The 17,984-nt window shown below is 49.7% G+C and overlaps 1 protein-coding gene across 3 annotated transcripts in view; it reads right to left on the reverse strand.

Annotated features, from left to right (window-relative positions):
- Positions 1-17,984, reverse strand: part of vps13c (vacuolar protein sorting 13 homolog C) — a 37,050-nt gene that overhangs the window by 6,937 nt on the left and 12,129 nt on the right. For 2 of the 3 annotated variants that reach the window (XM_068582479.1, XM_068582470.1), the window contains 37 exons: positions 17,476-17,579; positions 17,175-17,342; positions 15,055-15,359; positions 14,582-14,729; positions 14,102-14,210; positions 13,761-13,885; positions 13,456-13,612; positions 12,616-12,695; positions 12,353-12,412; positions 12,073-12,226; positions 11,811-11,930; positions 11,621-11,724; positions 11,010-11,177; positions 10,352-10,656; positions 10,090-10,237; positions 9,118-9,256; positions 8,892-9,016; positions 8,627-8,793; positions 7,957-8,210; positions 7,397-7,623; positions 7,114-7,206; positions 6,803-7,036; positions 6,583-6,714; positions 6,363-6,452; positions 5,899-6,054; positions 5,221-5,485; positions 4,428-4,588; positions 4,219-4,340; positions 3,261-3,558; positions 2,750-3,139; positions 2,466-2,570; positions 1,969-2,121; positions 1,768-1,893; positions 1,532-1,665; positions 1,189-1,315; positions 591-826; positions 3-144 (listed from right to left, as the gene is read on the reverse strand). In XM_068582479.1, the coding sequence (XP_068438580.1) occupies positions 3-144; positions 591-826; positions 1,189-1,315; positions 1,532-1,665; positions 1,768-1,893; positions 1,969-2,121; positions 2,466-2,570; positions 2,750-3,139; positions 3,261-3,558; positions 4,219-4,340; positions 4,428-4,588; positions 5,221-5,485; positions 5,899-6,054; positions 6,363-6,452; positions 6,583-6,714; positions 6,803-7,036; positions 7,114-7,206; positions 7,397-7,623; positions 7,957-8,210; positions 8,627-8,793; positions 8,892-9,016; positions 9,118-9,256; positions 10,090-10,237; positions 10,352-10,656; positions 11,010-11,177; positions 11,621-11,724; positions 11,811-11,930; positions 12,073-12,226; positions 12,353-12,412; positions 12,616-12,695; positions 13,456-13,612; positions 13,761-13,885; positions 14,102-14,210; positions 14,582-14,729; positions 15,055-15,359; positions 17,175-17,342; positions 17,476-17,579 (6,131 nt within the window). Of the gene's footprint in view, positions 1-2; positions 145-590; positions 827-1,188; positions 1,316-1,531; positions 1,666-1,767; positions 1,894-1,968; positions 2,122-2,465; positions 2,571-2,749; positions 3,140-3,260; positions 3,559-4,218; positions 4,341-4,427; positions 4,589-5,220; positions 5,486-5,898; positions 6,055-6,362; positions 6,453-6,582; positions 6,715-6,802; positions 7,037-7,113; positions 7,207-7,396; positions 7,624-7,956; positions 8,211-8,626; positions 8,794-8,891; positions 9,017-9,117; positions 9,257-10,089; positions 10,238-10,351; positions 10,657-11,009; positions 11,178-11,620; positions 11,725-11,810; positions 11,931-12,072; positions 12,227-12,352; positions 12,413-12,615; positions 12,696-13,455; positions 13,613-13,760; positions 13,886-14,101; positions 14,211-14,581; positions 14,730-15,054; positions 15,360-16,423; positions 16,460-17,174; positions 17,343-17,475; positions 17,580-17,984 lie in introns of all 3 variants that reach the window. The other variant, XM_068582462.1, reaches the window with a different exon arrangement.

The following is a 17,984-nucleotide window of genomic DNA, read 5'->3' on the forward strand; positions in this document are numbered from 1 at the left end:
ACCTCCAGGTTGCTCTCCAGATGGACCCAGCCCTCCGTCTTGCCACTCAGCTGACTCTGGTAGCTCTTCTCCAGCAGGTTGATGTTCTTCTGGTTGAACGGCTTCCAGCGGTTCTTCGGCTTCATCTCCCAAACCACTCCGGAGCTGTGAGGGAAACATCCTGATGAGCGACTCCACGCGAAGCGCCAACCTGGCGAAGCGCCAACCTGGTGAAGAGCCGACCTGGCGAAGCGTCTACCTGGCGAAGCGCCTACCTGGCGAAGAGTCTACCTGGCGAAGAGTCTACCTGGCGAAGAGTCTACCTGGCGAAGAGTCTACCTGGCGAAGAGTCTACCTGGCGAAGAGTCTACCTGGCGAAGAGTCTACCTGGCGAAGAGTCTACCTGGCGAAGCGTCTACCTGGCGAAGCGTCTACCTGGCGAAGCGTCTACCTGGCGAAGCGTCTACCTGGCGAATCGTCTACCTGTTGAAGCGTCTATTATGCGAAGCGTCTACCTGTTGAAGCGTCTATTATGCGAAGCGTATACCTGGCGAAGCGTCTACCTGGCGAAGAGTCTACCTGGCGAAGAGTCTACCTGGCGAAGAGTCTACCTGGTGATGCCGATGTAAGCGATCTCCTGCCGGTTGACGTTGTTGATGAGCGACAGCCCGAGGTTCTGCAGCGACACCTTCACTTCCTGTTGGAACTGTTCCAGCTCCTCGGCCTGCCGGGCCTTCGTCACCACGCCGACGTCCTCTGTGAACAGCAGCACCCGCTGGCGTCCGTCCAGGAAGGACACCCAGTGCACCTGAGCCAGGCTGCTGGAGGAGAACTGGCCCACGTCGTCCTGGACCAGAGACCAGACACACACTCTGTTTAACCCTTGTTATGCGGACCAGAAACCACACACACACACACACTCTGTTTGACCCACGTTATGGGGACCAAAGACCAGAAGCTGGTCCCCACAAACCACTTAAATTAGTTTAGTCCCCACACATTGCCTCCACCAGGTTTTAACTGGTTTTAACTAGTTATAACTGGTTATGACTGGCATTACAATCTGAAGCTGTTCAAGCTGCAAACATGACAGCGAACAAAAATTGTTTTTTTTTGCATCGTGTGTGTTTCTGAGCGTGTGTGCGTAAAGAACTAAAAGAACCCCGTAGTGTCAGTGTGTGTGTCTCTGCATGTGTGTGTGTGTCAGACCTTCAGCAGGTCCAGCTCTCCAGAATGTTCCATGCAGCTCCAGCCGAGCGTCCGGACGCCCGCCGGGTCGTCCCACACGAACCGCCGAGCCTCGCCGGGTTTCAGCTCGTGACCCATCGCGGAGCCGCTGAGCGGGAGAAGAGTTTGATTTCATACACCGTCAAATTTGGGTTATACGCCGCTAAATTTTTCTTTTCTTTGAAAACAACCTTTATTATTTTAAAACACCTAACAAAGTCAAGGGGCGTGGCCTCTGTCGTTGAGCGGTAGTGTTTAAATGAACGGACTAAATGTTGGATTTGATCAAAATGTGTGTGTCTGTGTGTGTGTGTTGACCTCTGACCTCTGCCGGTAGCTGATGGTGACCCAGGGCGTGTGGTTGAGCAGCAGAGCCGGAGCGGCGCCTTCATAGTAATCAGTGAAGCTGACGACGGTGGAGAGATCGGACATGTTGACGTCTACGATGATGCCGCCGCACTGAACACACACACACACACACACACACACACAAAAAGCCATGAAATGTGCGACCCTCGACGGGTAAACCCGGCCGCTGTGATTGGTCGCGCGCAGACGGACCGTGTCGAGGCTCAGCAGGGTGCCGTTGTCCTGCCGGTTGAAGAAGAAGTACTTGGAGGTGGATTCAGATCCGACCACGCGGACGCACAACTTCCCCGAGCTGTCCTCGGGCCACAGAGGGAGGCACTGCAACACAACAAGAACAGAATTACAAGCACTCTAACTACAGAAACGATGCCGACCGTGTCGGGGGTCACAGACCTCGGTGGAGGAGATGTAGTGCCACCTGGTGGAGGAGGAGGCGACCTCCCCGACCTCCAGCTCGTACGACGACTTGTTGACCAGCGAAAAGAACGGACTCAAGGTCACGATGCGCGTGATGTTGAAGCTGCTCATTCTGATGCTGACGCCCACCTGCGCGCGCACACACACACACACACACACACACGACGGGAGTCAAGCCGCAGAGACGTTTACTTTTATTCATTTATCGGGTTCTTGATTCTGATTCCTTCCTTCTGAAACACACTCAAACACAATTTATCAACAACACATCTCTCGGACCACAAAGACATTTAGTTTAACATCATAGAAACAGAAATACACACGTTAATCTGTCGTGCACCTCTCTGCAGATTAAAAGACTGCTTTGGTCAAAAGCTCCAACACAAAGTGAGTAGGAGGACCTTGAGATGTGGTTGTTTAAAACACGTTAGCTAAAAACAAACGTTTATCTGCGAGCGGCTCGTGTCGGTTACCAGGAAGTCCTTGTTATTGGCGGGACAGCGAACGCAGCCGCAACTTCCCACCGTGTCCAGAGAGAAGCCGTCCGACCAGGAGCTGGTGGAGACGCACAGCTGGAGCTGCAAAAACAACAACAACAACACGAGTTAGCCTCAATAATCATTCTCAACATCGCTTTAGATGCAACGCAAACAAGTGAATTTGGGAAACACAACATGGCTGATAAAAAACTAAAAGTTTGGTCCCAAGAGGAATAACCTGTCTAGTTTGAGGTGACCCGTGTACACGAGGGTCTCACCTTGCTCTTGCTGAAGAGGTTCTTCTTCCTGAAGGAGAACAGCAGGATGTCGCGGCTGTCGGCGGGGTGCTTGACGCTGACCTCCTCGGCGCGGTACTGCAGCACGCGGGCCGTCTTGTTGATGATCCAGTACGGGCTGAAGAGCGACAGCAGCAGGCGGCCGGCGGTCCTGGTGACGTGGACGCTCACGTCCACCGTCAGGCCGGCGTCCGAGTCGCAGACGAGACACACGGAGAAGAACTCGGGCGCTTCCGGTTCGATGCGCACGTGTCCGTGCCAGTCGCGGCCCTGATACCTCATCAGCACCAAGGACACTATCTCGCCTGCGACGCGAGCGTTGAGGAGGTCCGACGTGCTGCCTTCCAGGAGCTCATGAGAGTCTGCCGAGTTCTGAGGAGGAGAGACATTGTCAGCCCAGATGGTTGAACGGGATCCCATCAGCTGAGGGTTAAAGACCCTCCAGCCGCGTCATCACATGATCCTAAACCCAACAGGTCCAATTCTAATTCACCTCCATCAGGTAGCGCACGGTGTAGGGCAGCAGGTTGCGCAGCGTGGCCACCGGGTGGAGGTGGATGACGTAGGCCGGGTCCCAGTCCTCCTCCCCGTGGCTGGCGATGTGCCGCAGGTCGTCGGGGACGGCCAGCGTGCTGACCGCCAGCGGCAGGAGGCCGCCGGCGGACGCCGGACACTGCAGCACCGACTGCACCTCTGAGCTGCGGTGCACCTGCTCCTTCCACGACACGCAGGCGGTGGACGCGCCGTACTGACCCTCCAGGCGACCCGCCGGACGCACAAACAGCTGGCATCTGGACGGGCGTGAAACAAAAGTTACGAAAGGTAACTTCAGTTCCATGAATCCTGGATGACCACCAGAGGCAGTGCTTAGCACTGGATATCTTCTCCTGTGACCTCAGGTGAACCCCCAGCCGGGTATAACCTCCGGCGTCGTCCTGAGATCAGTCCGGCGGAATCTTCTCGCGAGATCACAAGTGACCAAGAACTCTGGCGGTCATCCGGGGTTCATAGAACCGTGGTTACCTTTGTAACTTTTGTTCCATTTCATCCTTTCTGATGAGAAGCAGTTTTATTTACAGGATGAATATATGATCATTCCTGAAGAAACTTCTCATGTTCATACACATTCTGACCAATGGATTTCAATGACTTTTAACCAAATTTCCATGACCTTTCCACGGCTTTTAAAACAAATTTCCATGACTTTTCCATGACTGACCACGTCAGATCACGAGCCAAGAACTCTGGCGGTCGTCCAGGATTCATAGAACCAAGGTTACCTTTGTAACCTTTGCCAGAGCTTCAGTCTGGATGACTTGTATCCCCACGTTTTATTTACAGAATGAATATATGAACGGAAACAAACAAGAACAGATGGAAACACGACATTGGCAGTGCGGCACGCTAACAACTCCGCCCTCGTGCCCCTGGTCAAGGCGCCCCGAGGCTACCTGTAGGACTCCAGGGCGATGTGGAACTCCCGCTCCGGCTCGGCGAGTCCGACGCTCAGCAGGCTCCTGGACGAGGGGCAGTACTTGAGGACGGTGAACGGCACAGAGAAATGATTCTTTATCTGCGAACACAAAAACAAACATCAGCGCCCGTCGGTTCTACGGCTTCCTGACTGAGGGGAAGGCGGGTGGTGCGGCGGGGTTCAGACCTGCAGCGGCGAGCGGACGGTGATGACCTTGTTGCCGTCGGCGGCATCAATCTGCAGCAGGACAGAAACCGCCTCCTGCAGCATCGGACCCCGGACGTTGTAGAGACGACGGCCCGGTTTGTCCACGGAGATGTTCGCGATCTCGCTGTAGCCGGAGGGAACTGCAGGTTCAGAGACATCCGACGGCTCCAGTCAAACATTATCACAGAGGAAAGTAATTTCCATTACTTTTAAATTTGGTGAAAAGTCATGAAAATCCACTGGTCACAATGTTTATGAACCCTGGACACATTCTGACCAGTGGATTTTCATGGCTTTTAACCACATTTCCATGACTTTTCACCAAATGCCAATTAGCAAACAAGTAGTAAAATCTGTGTGTAGACAGTAAAAAGTGATAAAATATAGTATTTAAACTAACAATGAGGATTCCAAAGTACACAGTATACCTTAAATGACACAAATATTATTTTCTTTTCTGCGCGTCTTTCTTTTAAAAGCATTTTAATTATTTCTAACTCGACCTGCGCCTGCGTGAGACTGAAGATATCCAGTGTTAAGCACTGCCTCTGTCGGTCAGTAAGGATGGAATAGAACAAGATATGCTAAAGGTGTGCACCAACAGGACGTAGATCGCTCTACTTTTAGCGCCACTACCTGAAGCTCTGGACACATTTTAGCATGCAGGAACAGATAACGACCAGGGCCTTGACCTTTGTATCCCGGTCTGTTGCTCATACACGCAGCAGAAATGAACGGTTGAGCGATTGCAGTGAAAGTGTGGCGTTCTGACCGATGGTGAGGTTGAACAGGCAGCTCTCTTGTCGCTGCAGAGCCGACAGTTTGCCTCGTGACGCCGGGTCGAACATGGAGTGCTCCAAGTCCATGCTCTGGTCCACCGACAGCTGGTGTAGTTTTCCCTGAGCCGGAGAACCCACCGGCCTCAGGTTGGCGGTGTGCTGCACGATGAGAGGGATCCCAAGAGAGTTTCTGATGGTGAAGGGGGCTCTCTCCTTCAGGGAGTAGTCAAAGGTGGAGGCGGTGGCCTCAGAGAACGCCTGAAGAGAACACGTCAACGTCAGTAATGTTTGTGAGGTCATAGAAGATGCTATGTGTTGTACCTTGGCGAGGTCATAGAAGATGCTATGTGTTGTACCTTAGTGAGGTCATAGAAGATGCTATGTGTTGTACTTTGGTGAGGTCATAGAAGATGCTATGTGTTGTACCTTGGCGAGGTCATAGAAGATGCTATGTGTTGTACCTTAGTGAGGTCATAGAAGATGCTATGTGTTGTACCTTAGTGAGGTCATAGAAGATGCTATGTGTTGAGCCTTAGTGAGGTCATAGAAGATGCTATGTGTTGTACCTTAGTGAGGTCATAGAAGATGCTATGTGTTGTACCTTGGTGAGGTCATAGAAGATGCTATGTGTTGTACCTTGGTGAGGTTATAGAAGATGCTATGTGTTGTACCTTGGTGAGGTTATAGAAGACGTTGAGGCTGCACGGGGAGACAGTGATGTTCATGGTGTCTTTGGAGCAGATGTTGATGGCTGTACGAGGTTCAGGCAGAAAGACAAAGTCATCTCCGTGAACGGGACTCTTGTCCTGGAGCGGGTTGTTCTTCATCTGCAGGAACAAATAAACAATGACAAGAAATATGGGTTAACAATGGGTTCTTCCTCAAGGGCCGAGGTTCTACTAAGAACCATTTGCCTTTTTTAAGGGCTCTTTGAAAGACTAGAGATTCCATTAAGAGGCCTTTTTTAATCAAAATTACCCATTTTAAAAGGATAAACAACAAGAAGAACCTCTCACAGGGTTCAAGCCCTTCGTGCTAGCGTAGCAGATCTGTAACCTACATCTAACCTCCTTCTGCAGTGAAACATACAGTGGGCTGAAAAACAGAGGCTAACAAATGACACAGATAGATTTACCTCAAGCTCCAGGTTCCATCTGCGTTTGCCGCCGTCGACCCGTTCGATCAGAGGCTCCCACACTGCATGAACCTCATTAAAGTAGTTTACCTGCAAACACACGGCAGCCCTCAACATGTTACATCATACACAACGAAACGTCTTGATGATGTACACGTTTATTCTTCCAGTCAGGTTCAGATGTAAAGCACCGCTTCAGGTGTAAAGGACCAGTTCTAACCTCCAGTGTCATGTCGGCACTGAGCTGCAGCAGAGACGACCAGTTTTTGGCCGATCCATTGAAGGAGGACTCGGCCAGCAGCAGAGGGACAGTCCGATGACCCAGACCGGACTCCAGAGTGACCTGAACCACCTGTCAAGCGAACAAAACCGTCAATAGGAAGCACATCTGATCTTGTAAAGGTTCAGAACGGAGCCGTCGTGGAGCTGGAATGTCCTACCTTGACCTCGGCAGTAAAGCTTTCGCCCTGTTGGCGCCCGTCCTGCTCTCTGAAGCTCTCGGTGACCTCGGTGGCCTGGTCCACTCCAAGGAACCAGTAGTTGCAGCCGTAGACGTTCATGGCCGACCAGAGGTCGCCGACTTCTATCTTTGACTCCCGAGTCTGTTCGCCGCTCTGCTCCGCCGTCATGGCGGCCGTTATCGTCTGCACCGTGTTGAGGATGAACGGAGAGATCTGCGGGACAAAAAGACGCCGAGTTCACACGACGACGTCACAGCTTGCGGACTGCCGGCCAGAAGGAGGAGACGTACCTTCACGATGACTTCCTCCACCGTCACGCAGCCGCTCAGGGGCCGGTTCGGGTGGGCTGTGGCCTCCAAGGCCACGGAGCAGGGTCTCAACACCTATTGGACAGAGTCAGAGTGGTGAGTCAGAGAGGGATCGCCATTAGGGATCCCTTAGCCTAACCCTAACGCTGCTAAACAGACTGAAATCTAATCACTTCTGGCAATTATTCACTGTCAAATAGGGGTCCAGGTTAAACAAATGCAGAAGTTCCCTTCTTAACACCCCCATGTGTCCCTGTGACCTCACCGTGGTCACGGCTTTGTCCTCCTTGTTTCTGATGAAAGGGCACGCGAGGACCTTCAGCTCCCTCAGGTTGGCCCTCGTGTTCTGGGTCCCGTCCTCCTCGGCCTGCAGGCTGAAGTCGCACTGAAACGAGGCCACGAGGGCGGGGGCGTCGGCCTTCATCAGGCTGGCGACGAACACCACCTCCGGGTCCACCACCACCGCCCGCAAACGAGTCCTGACCAGCGAGGCTGCCGAGAAGACAGGCAGAGTTTAGATACACGTCGCGTCTCTTTCCTTTTTATTTATTGTGATGAACAATACGTTGTCTCCTTGTGGAGAGGCTGGAATAACATGCAACACTGTCAGTGCTTTGTCTGTCTGTACCTGCTGCTTTCTGCTGTCTGCTGCTATGCAGATGACCCACAACTCTATGTCCATGTCTCTATATCTGGTCAACAATCATGTGGATGGGATGACACTGAGTTAAGCCTTCTGTCTCTAAGCTGCAGTGTGTGTTACCTGAAACCTTTACTCTATTTCACATCGGCGGTTTCAAACCTCGAGGGTCTGTCTAGTCTTACCGGTCTTGGCGTCTGGCCGCGGCTCCGCGGTCGATCTCAGAGGCAGTCTGTCGCTCGGTCCAGACGTTGCGGTTGGAGACGAACTCTGCGGCAGAGCCCGCAAGAAGAAATCGGCGACGGCCATCAGGAACTCCACACTGGCACACAGGTAAAGTTTCTGCAGGACGGCCACCACCTCCCGCTCTCCAGCGCTCTGCCGATACGTCACGTCGATCATCGCCTCGGGGCTCTCCTCGTCCCTCCGGCCGACCATCCTGCAGACACCAGGGAAGACACAACGGGTTAACAGGGTTCATACACATTGGGACAAATGGATTTCCATGACTTTAAACCAAATGTCCATGTCTTTTCTATGACTTTTAAACTAAATTTCCATGACTTTTCCATGATTTTTGGAAATTTATTCAAGAATTTGTTTTAATACTAAAACAAATTTCCATGGCTTTTCCATGACTTTTTCATGATTTTTCCATGACTTGTCCATGACTAAACCAAATGTCCGTGAGCAAACATTATGTAAAATCTGTGTGTAAACAGTAAAAAGTGATAAACATACAGATTTACACCACTTTTAGACAACTTTGGGGACTTATATTTTTTAATGACCTTTCCAGGCCTGGAAATAACCATTTTAAAACTCCATGACTTTTCCAGGTCATGTGACCGTTACCGTGAGGTCACCCTCTGCATGCCCGTCCGCAGGTCGTCCAGCGTGCAGGCGCTCAGGACCGTGGTCACCTCCATGCTGCCGTTGGTCAGGAGCCTCCCTGAAGCTTTCAGCAGGTGGAGGGCGAACTCGCCCAGTCTGAGGCTCTGCTGCCGCTTGAGGTCAGAGGGCTGCAACGAGCAGGATGTTGGTAGATCAGGAAGAAACACACACAGAACCTCCCAGAACCCTGAGAGAACCCAACCCAGGAGTATATGTGTCGACTGACCTGTTTTGGGTCGTTGCTGTACAGAACCAGACCAAGAGACTCAATGTTGAAGTTAAACTTCATGGTCTCCAGAGCTTCCTCCTCCTCTTCTTCATCACTGCTCACAGCCGGTTTCCCAACATCACCTGAAGTCAGAAAAACACGGATAAAGAACACAAACTGATGTTGGCGCCTACAATAAGCTGAGAATCTAATAGCGACGAGGATATCTCCACAGAGCAGAGACCTGTGGGGAAGCCTCCGGCTGCTCGGTGCTGCAGACTGGCCTCCTGTCTCGGGGCGGTGGGCTCCAGAGCGCCGGCCTCGCCCAGATTCTCCATCAGGATCCTCAGCAGCACCTTCAGGTCGTCCTGACTCAGCTCCAACTGCAGGACGAGCACAGACATAGACCTCTTACAGACAATACCCTATAACCCATTACAGACACTACTATAGAGCTCATTACACTCATTACAGGCAGTATTAAAAGGCAGTATTTTTGAGTCGTGGTCACATATCACGTTGCAGAAAACTGACTGAAAACAACTGTATCAACACGTGATCACAAACAGCAGGATGGGGAAGGGTCTCTCTCTAGTTACAATAAAATAAAAGAGTATTTATTCTAAGTCACAAGTGGAAACGGCCACCAGCTAGCACGGCCCCTCGACACTACGGGAAAACAACGAGTACCTTTGGCGGCGCACGCGTCAACTGGAACAGAGAAGTTAGAAAACAGTCACTCACCAACTGAGCCCTGATTGGTCAGAAACCGACATATCTTCAGGACCTTAGAGCACCATACTACCCAACCAGAGTGCTGTGTGTTAGCTTAATGCTACCATAACGTTAGCTTTTAATTGGCATGACGTTAGCTTACTGTCTTGTACCTGAGCGCCGTCCTATTTGCTGGAGCAGTGAACAACACTTCCATTGTATGAGAACATTATGGGATGGTAGTGGAGTTGTTTTCATGATCACTTTTTAAAAGTGAGGCTCGATACTTATGGTATTAGATATTATATGTTGAGAGACAATGGTACTGGACACTGTGTTAATGTTATGACCAGAACATTACGGTTTCCTGTTCTGCTGCAGATAAAAACAGATACAACCAAAGAATAACTTGACCGATCTGACATGTTATTTGATCTTAAAACCACCATGAGTACTGGTTTTGCAGCTCATCAAATCCTTCTCCTCCTGCATCACCTCCTACCTTCATTGGCTTTAGATCTCCGTTGACCTCCACGGCAACCATCTTCTTGTACCAGGAAGCTGCCAGGTTCCTCCTGACGTTCAGGTGCAGGTTCACCGGCTCCAGCAGCTCGGTGGTGGGTTGACCTGAGGCCGGATCCATACAGGTCCTAACCGACAATATCGAATATGATTCACTTTGGTCCTGACAAAATGACGCAGTCTTTGGTTTTCAGGTCGTTTTTCTGTCGAGTACATCCTGTCATCTGAACCGACCGACTGACCTGGAGAGTTTGAGTTGCGTCAGCTCGACGTCCATGTTGTCGATGACGGCCGGCAGCGGGCACCCGTCGACAGGCAGCAAAGAGAAGCTGTTTCCCACCGTGATCAGACCCAGGTCCATCACAAGTGCTTCATGGGAGGTGGAGGACTGGGGGATGATGATGAGAGGGGCTTTCAGCTTGATGTCCATGGACAGACGGAAGCTCTTCTGGGCGAAGTCGCGGACGCTGGACGCCGCCTTCTCGGCCGCCTGAGCCGTGGCGGCGCTTAGCGCTTCTTTAGCCGTCTGGAAGTTGTTGGTAAAGTTCTGAATAAAAAAAGACATAAAGCCAAGCAAACAAAATGAATGTCAACAAAAAGATAAGTGTCCAAAACATGTCATGCATGTTATTTTTAACCTGTACTACCGTAAAAGTTGATTTGTAAGCCGTTACTATCGTTGGTCGTAATCCATGCTAGCGCCCCGCTGTAGCCAGCTAGCTCACCACTAGCTCCCCGCTGGAGCCAGCTAGCTCTCTGCTAGTTTTCCGCTAGCTCCTCGACAACCACCGAAGGTAGAGGGACCAGGGTAGTAGCGGCTTGCAACCCGACTTTTACGGTGAGTAAAATGAGTTGAGGACAAAACCTGAAATGTAATTCTCTCCACAGTGTGAGACTCACCAGCAGAGACATGATGAACTTGTGCAGGTAAACCACCTGGATGCAGCCCACGTTCAGCTTGACTCTGCCGTCGGTTTTGGACGTGTCGGCGTAACCCGTCCCCTCCGTGGCGTTCGGAGTGAGACTCATGTTGAAGCTGAACACCTCATCACCCACGATGGAGATCGCCTGGAGGAGAAAACCAATGGAGATATAGAGTAGTCTGAGATAGTACAGGGTAGTAAGAGGTAGTACAGGGTAGTAAGAGATAGTACAGGATAGTAAGAGGTAGTACAGGGTAGTAAGAGGTAGTACAGGGTAGTAAGAGGTAGTACAGGGTAGTATGAGGTAGTACAGGGTAGTAAGAGGGAGTCTAGGTTAGTATGAGATAGTACAGGGTAGTAAGAGGTAGTACAGGGTAGTATGAGGTAGTACAGGGTTGTATGAGGGAGTCTAGGTTAGGCTGAGGTAGTACAGGATAGTATGAGGGTAGTCTGATATAGTCCAGTCTCTCAAATATCATATACTGTGTTCACATGAGGAAAGACTAGTTAGACAGACCACATAGAGATTATTGATATAGTACCTTGCATATACATATACATATTGAGTGAGCCACAACAGCAGCTGACCTTCTTGTGGATGCTTTTGGGGTCAACGTTGAGGACGATGAAATCTCTTAGGCGGGCTGAAATCTGAGTTTGTGTTCCTTGCATCAGCAAAGAGCCGTTAATACCTGAAGGACACATCGAGCAGGGTAAACAGGAGTTTCAGCAGACAAACTGAACACTCAAAAAAAAAAACACAGATGTGATCCGGCACCTTGGATCTTGATGTCGGCCATGTTGCAGCTCTGGTCGCACACCAGAACGTTAAAGGCTCCCAGCGTCATCATCACCTTCAGGTCAATGATGTCACTTTCGGCAAGCGACGGCACGGCGGCTGACAGGAAACACAAACAACAAGCAGAGTGGGCGTTCCTGGCACAACTTCACCCACTTCAAGCTGCACCCTCAAGGGGAAGTGCATACTTAGCACGACCGGCTCTGGTGAGACGTTTCATCACGAACAGAATTATACTGACCGGTCTTGGCAGACGCCGTCCTGTCCTCCGTCTTCGGTCTGACCGCTCTCTCTGGAGACGCCGCGCCGCCGGGCGACAGCGCCCCCGACAGGAAGTTGATGGCTGACAGCAGAGCCTCAGTGTGGAGCATGAGGTCGAGAGAGGTGAAGGTCACCTGGGGAGAGAGAGAGAGAAAAGTATGATTTCACAGGGCTATAAAATGTCCAACCCTGTGTGTGTGTGTGTGTGTGTGTGTGTGTGTGTGTGTGTGTGTGTGTGTGTGTGTGTGTGTGTGTCTCACGTTGATCATCTGCTCTGTGTTTTTGTAGACTGTGGAGAAGTTGGGCCCCGATCGATCCGCCTGAGGAAACAAACATTACGGTTTTATTCTGCGAAGTCTCCTGCCGCTAGCGGTTAGCTGTGCTGCCAACTGCTAACGGTAGCCGCTTTCCTCCCGCAAAGATATGTTCTTTTGTCTTCACTCTCAAGTAGAAAGGCAAACAAACAAGTACACAAACGTGTTCATGACAGCCAACCAGGTAACATGCGAGTCACTGTGTTCACCTTGAAGTACTGCACTTTGAGCAGCTCGGCTCCAGACTGCACAGAGGAGCTGATGAGGCACAGCGGCTCGCCACCGGAGTCTGAAGGCAGACGACAAAAAACAACATCACACTGTGTACGGTTCCATGTTGGGCCATGAAGACCAGAAGACTATTGCGTCCGGCCCACGGCACACTATAGAAACACTGAGGTTCACTATAGAAACACTGAGGTTCACTATAGAAACACTGAGGTTCACAATAGAAACACTGAGGTTCACTATAGAAACACTGAGGTTCACTATAGAAACACTGAGGTTCACTATAGAAACACTGAGGTTCACTATAGAAACACTGAGGTTCACAATAGTTCACTATAGAAACACTGAGGTTCACTATAGAAACTCTGAGGTTCACTATAGAAACACTGAGGTTCACTATAGAAACACTGAGGTTCACTATAGTTCACTATAGAAACACTGAGGTTCACTATAGAAACACTGAGGTTCACTATAGTTCACTATAGAAACACTGAGGTTCACTATAGAAACACTGAGGTTCACTATAGTTCACTATAGAAACACTGAGGTTCACTATAGAAACACTGAGGTTCACTATAGTTCACTATAGAAACACTGAGGTTCACTATAGAAACACTGAGGTTCACTATAGAAACACTGAGGTTCACTATAGAAACACTGAGGTTCACTATAGTTCACTATAGAAACACTGAGGTTCACTATAGTTCACTATAGAAACACTGAGGTTCACTATAGTTCACTATAGAAACTGGGGTTCACCATATAAACACTGGGGTTCACAGAAAACAGCATCACAACAGTCGCTCCAAAGAGGCTCTGACCTTTGAACTCCAGACACTTCATGGTGATCTTCTTGATGAACGTCGTGGCACACGTGTCGTACTTCCTGACCTTGGTGTTGATGCCCAGGTGAGCGACATGAAAGACCAGGAAAGGTGACTCCTCCCGCTCTCTGGGCTTCTTCAGGGTCAGCAACGCCTGGAGGAGCGGACAGGAAACACAAGCAGAACGCCGCCATGTCGGAGGAGCCGCGGTTAAAGTTGATCATATCATTCCTGATTCAGTGGCTTCACGTTGGTGTCGACCCTCCAAAGAAGTCTAAATGAAACGTATGTCGACTTCGTACCTCTTTGATTTCAAAGTTCAGGAGAACGTTGACGATGTTTTCATTCACGCCTCCGTTGGCGGCGGCCACCGGCCCGTCAGACCCCGTCTGTGACGCCGCCGCCTCCACCGGCCGCTCGGCCTTCTCTGAGGACGGAAACGGCTCTTTGAAAACACATATTTCTGTCTTCAGGTCTTCTCCATTCTGATTGGTTAAGGTCATCATAACGGCAGCGGGGACGCGGGCAGCAGCACCGCGACTTGTTTATGATGAAATACGACTTTTTCTTTATTTTTTAACCCGCATTTTACGGTACTTAGTCTTTAGAGTCAGATTTCCCATCATGCACTTGGTAACGTTACCTTGAGCCACTTGTCTTTTGACGTCCATGCTGTGCTCATTACTCCCCTCCCCGATGTTCTCCACCAGGATCTTCATCAGCACACTGAGGTCTTCCTCCCCCAGACTCATCTGACCAACGAACAAATAACTCAGATATAAACATGAAGCTTCATTTCTGACACTCGGACCGTTGTTATTTGTATCAAACGTTTCATGGGATGTGTTTTTCTTTTCAATATGTGCTAATGTTCATACATTTCCAGAACATACATTCAGGTTCCACATGTTTTAGTTATTAATACATGCAGTATCATGAGCTTATGAATGGAGGTGGATGTAAGATTCTGAAGTGGAGATTTCTGCATCCGAAGTTTTAGGAAATGTTGAGTTCAAATATGCAAATGAGTCATTATGGAACGTTCACTTTTAAAGAATTCATATTGAATCTACAGACAAAGAAGACAAGTTACGGAAGAAAGATCAGGGAGTGAAAGACCTACGTTGAGGGACCGGAGGACTCCCTGCACCTGGACTCCGGGGATCTGGGTGAACCAGGAAGCGGCCAGGTTCCTGGTGACGAGCAGCTCCAAGTTGATCGGCTGCAGGATCTCCACGTCGTGGTGAGGAGCGTCTCGGCCCAGCGTGGTTCTGCAAACACAGCGCGCGTCAATCAGCGTTACGTTCTGGTTTCAAGGAGAAACAGAAACCAGGAAAAACTCATTCAATCATTTCCTGGTTTTCTCTGTTCTGCTGGTGGACGGCCATCAACCTGTTGAACATGACAGACCCCTCCTTTCATCCTTTTGGATAAAACAATCCAGTGGATTCTCCCAGTTCGACTGGGAGTAAACCAGTGTTTACTACGACAGAGGAGCTCGGCGTCACGGGACGAGCCAGCGCGGCGTCCTCCAGCTCGGACTCTCCGCGCACGAAGCAGCCGGTCGAACACAAAGCCAGCGGCGAGGGCCGGTACCTGCAGAGCTTCAGCTGCGTCAGCCTGACGTCCATCTTCTCCACCACCGCCGGCAGAGAGAAGCCTTCCACCGGCAGCAGGGAGAAGCTGTTCCCCACCGTGATCAGCCCCAGGTCCACCACCACGGCATTCTGGGAGGTGGAGGACTGCGGCACGACGATGAGCGGCGCCTTCAGCTTTATGTCCGTGGACAGGCGGAAACTCTTCTGGGCGAAGCCCCGCACGCTGGACGCCGCCTTCTCCGCCGCCTGAGCCGTGGCGGCGCTCAGCGCTTCTTTAGCCGTCTGGAAGTTGTCCACGAACGTCTGAGAAAAGGAAACAAATGAGGAGGTGAGACGAGGAGATGAGGAAGACAAGGAGAAGTCAGAGGGGGGGGGAGCCGTGTGAGGCGTTCACTGTCTGCACGCCGTCATTTCTGTTTCAGAAACCTTCAGGTCAATAAGGTCACGATGTGTTTCTGGAGCAGAAGGTCTGACTTTGTAAATGAAGAACTGAACTTGTTCATGAAGGAGAATAGTTTGTGCAAAAAAAGAAGTTTGAAGATTTTTTTTGGTCTTTTTCTGTTTTTGAAACAAAAATGAAGCTCAACAAGTTGAGAAGTGTTTTGCAGGAAGGAAGTGATGTCACACAGGCAGAGGTCATGTGACGGGCAGCAGTGAGGGGTGAATGAGTGAGTAGCACAGCACATATGAGGGAGTGAGAACTCGTATGGACATGAGCAACGGTCCTGATCCCGCCATCGACCCGTCAGCGCCCGACAAACAGAGCGCTCGTTTTGCCAATCTGTGTGGCTCAGACGGGTGGAGCTTAACGGAGTCAGAGGTGCTGCGAGGTTCAGGCGCTTAAAACGGAGGTCCTCCTTTTACGTTCAGACGACGACAGGAATCTACAGCGTTAAAATACATAACTAAGTAAAAATATGAAAAATAACAATATGAAAAATATATATAATATTAATAAATTTGAAAAAATAAAAACAACTATTTTTAAAAAAAGAAAACAAACTAATAAAAAAACACAATAAAAAAAAAAGAAATTACTAAAAATAATATACAATATTAGGCCAACTATAAAGTTGCTAGAAGTCTGTTTAATAAACAAAAAAAACGTTGATATCGAATATGAACGAAATATTAAAGAGAGATCGTTGTTATTTTGGTATTTTCTGCTGCAACGCTTTGCATTAATTATTAAAAACACGGAGCGGCTCGAGGGCAGTGAAGGTCAAAAGGTCAAGAAGGAGGGTTAACACGACTGAAAAACCCGACAGGTGTTTAAGGCAGAGCTGAAGGTGCAGGTGGAGCCGCTGGGTGGAGCTAAAGCAGCTGGTTTGATGCAGATCAGAGCTGCTGCATGCTGGGAGATGTACCTCGTCAGCAGACGCGTACTGAGAGCTAAAAGAAGCCTGAAAGAACAAAACACAGCAACATGACGAGAAACATGAGACACCAGAGAAGAAGAAGAGCAACAGGAAACACGACATCCTCACAGCCTCAGACACGAGGAATCAATAACTCCTCCATCACAGCCAGTCATACTCTATATTATTACAACCTCACACGCCGAGTGCCTCAGAGAACTCACGTTCTGGAGAAAGAAAGCGTTGCAAACGTCACTCATTCGCTTTCCACTTCCTCCTAAAGCAACCGAGCTGCAGGGAGGAGTCACGACTCAGTGAACGCCCCTCTGGCGAGGCTTCAGGAGACGAGTACGTCACTACTAGCCCGCCGTTAGCTTAGCGGCTAACGACAGCGTCTTACTTTACACTTCAAACATCATTAAAGTCCATGAGTGAAGATTATCTTCATGAACTGAACATGGAAGAGTCCTAAACATTTGTTTGATGTAATAATGCAGAATATAATGGAATAATCTGATTGGCTGTTAGAGGAAACCTTGATGATGACTTCCTGTTGGTTACCGAAACATCCTGCAGCTCTCTATACTATGAAAATGTATATAAATACACATATTAATACATGTATACATAGTATATTTCAGTGACTCTATGCAGAAACACCAAATACACATGTGCGAATTAATAAATCCATATGAATTCAGGGTGTATAGATGTATTGTGCATGTCAAGACGTGTACAGGTGGACATGAAGGTGTCTGACCAGCAGCGACATCAGGAACTTGTGCAGGTAGACGATCTGGATGCAGCCCAGACGCAGCGTCACTTTCCCGTCCACCTCAGATGTGTCGCTGTAGCCCCGCCCCTCTGTTGCCCCCGGAAACAAGGAGAGCTGGAAGCTGAACACCTCCTCACCCACGATGGACACCGCCTGGTTTGGGGCGGGGGGGGGGGGGGGGGGGGAGGGAGGGAGGAAGAGCATGAAGAAGAGGAGGAGGATGCAGGTCAACATCAACTCAGGAAATCTATATATCTATATATATAAAAATAAATGAGATCAGGACCTTTCTGTGGACGGTTCTGGGATCGACGTCAGTGACCACGATGTCTCTCAGGCGAGCGAACACCTTGGTCTCCTTCGCCTGCACCGACACCGACGCATCGATTCCTGTGCAGGGGTCACATGACGGCTTCATTCACTAGTGAACATGTAGGGTCACATGACAGCTTTATTCACTAGTGAACATGTAGGGTCACATGACAGCTTTACTCACTAGTGAACATGTAGGGTCACATGACGGTTTTATTCACTAGTGAACATGTAGATGTCACATGACAGCTTTATTCACTAGTGAACATGTAGGGTCACATGACAGCTTTATTCACTAGTGAACATGTAGGGTCACATGACAGCTTTATTCACTAGTGAACATGTAGGGTCACATGACAGCTTTATTCACTAGTGAACATGTAGGGTCACATGACAGCTTTATTCACTAGTGAACATGTAGGGTCACATGACAGCTTTATTCACTAGTGAACATGTAGATGTCACATGACGGCTTTTTTTTTT

Source organism: Clinocottus analis, unplaced genomic scaffold (assembly GCF_023055335.1).
Source record: "Clinocottus analis isolate CAN_PGR_092001 unplaced genomic scaffold, fCliAna1.0.p SCAF_10, whole genome shotgun sequence".
Lineage (NCBI taxonomy): Eukaryota > Metazoa > Chordata > Actinopteri > Perciformes > Cottidae > Clinocottus > Clinocottus analis.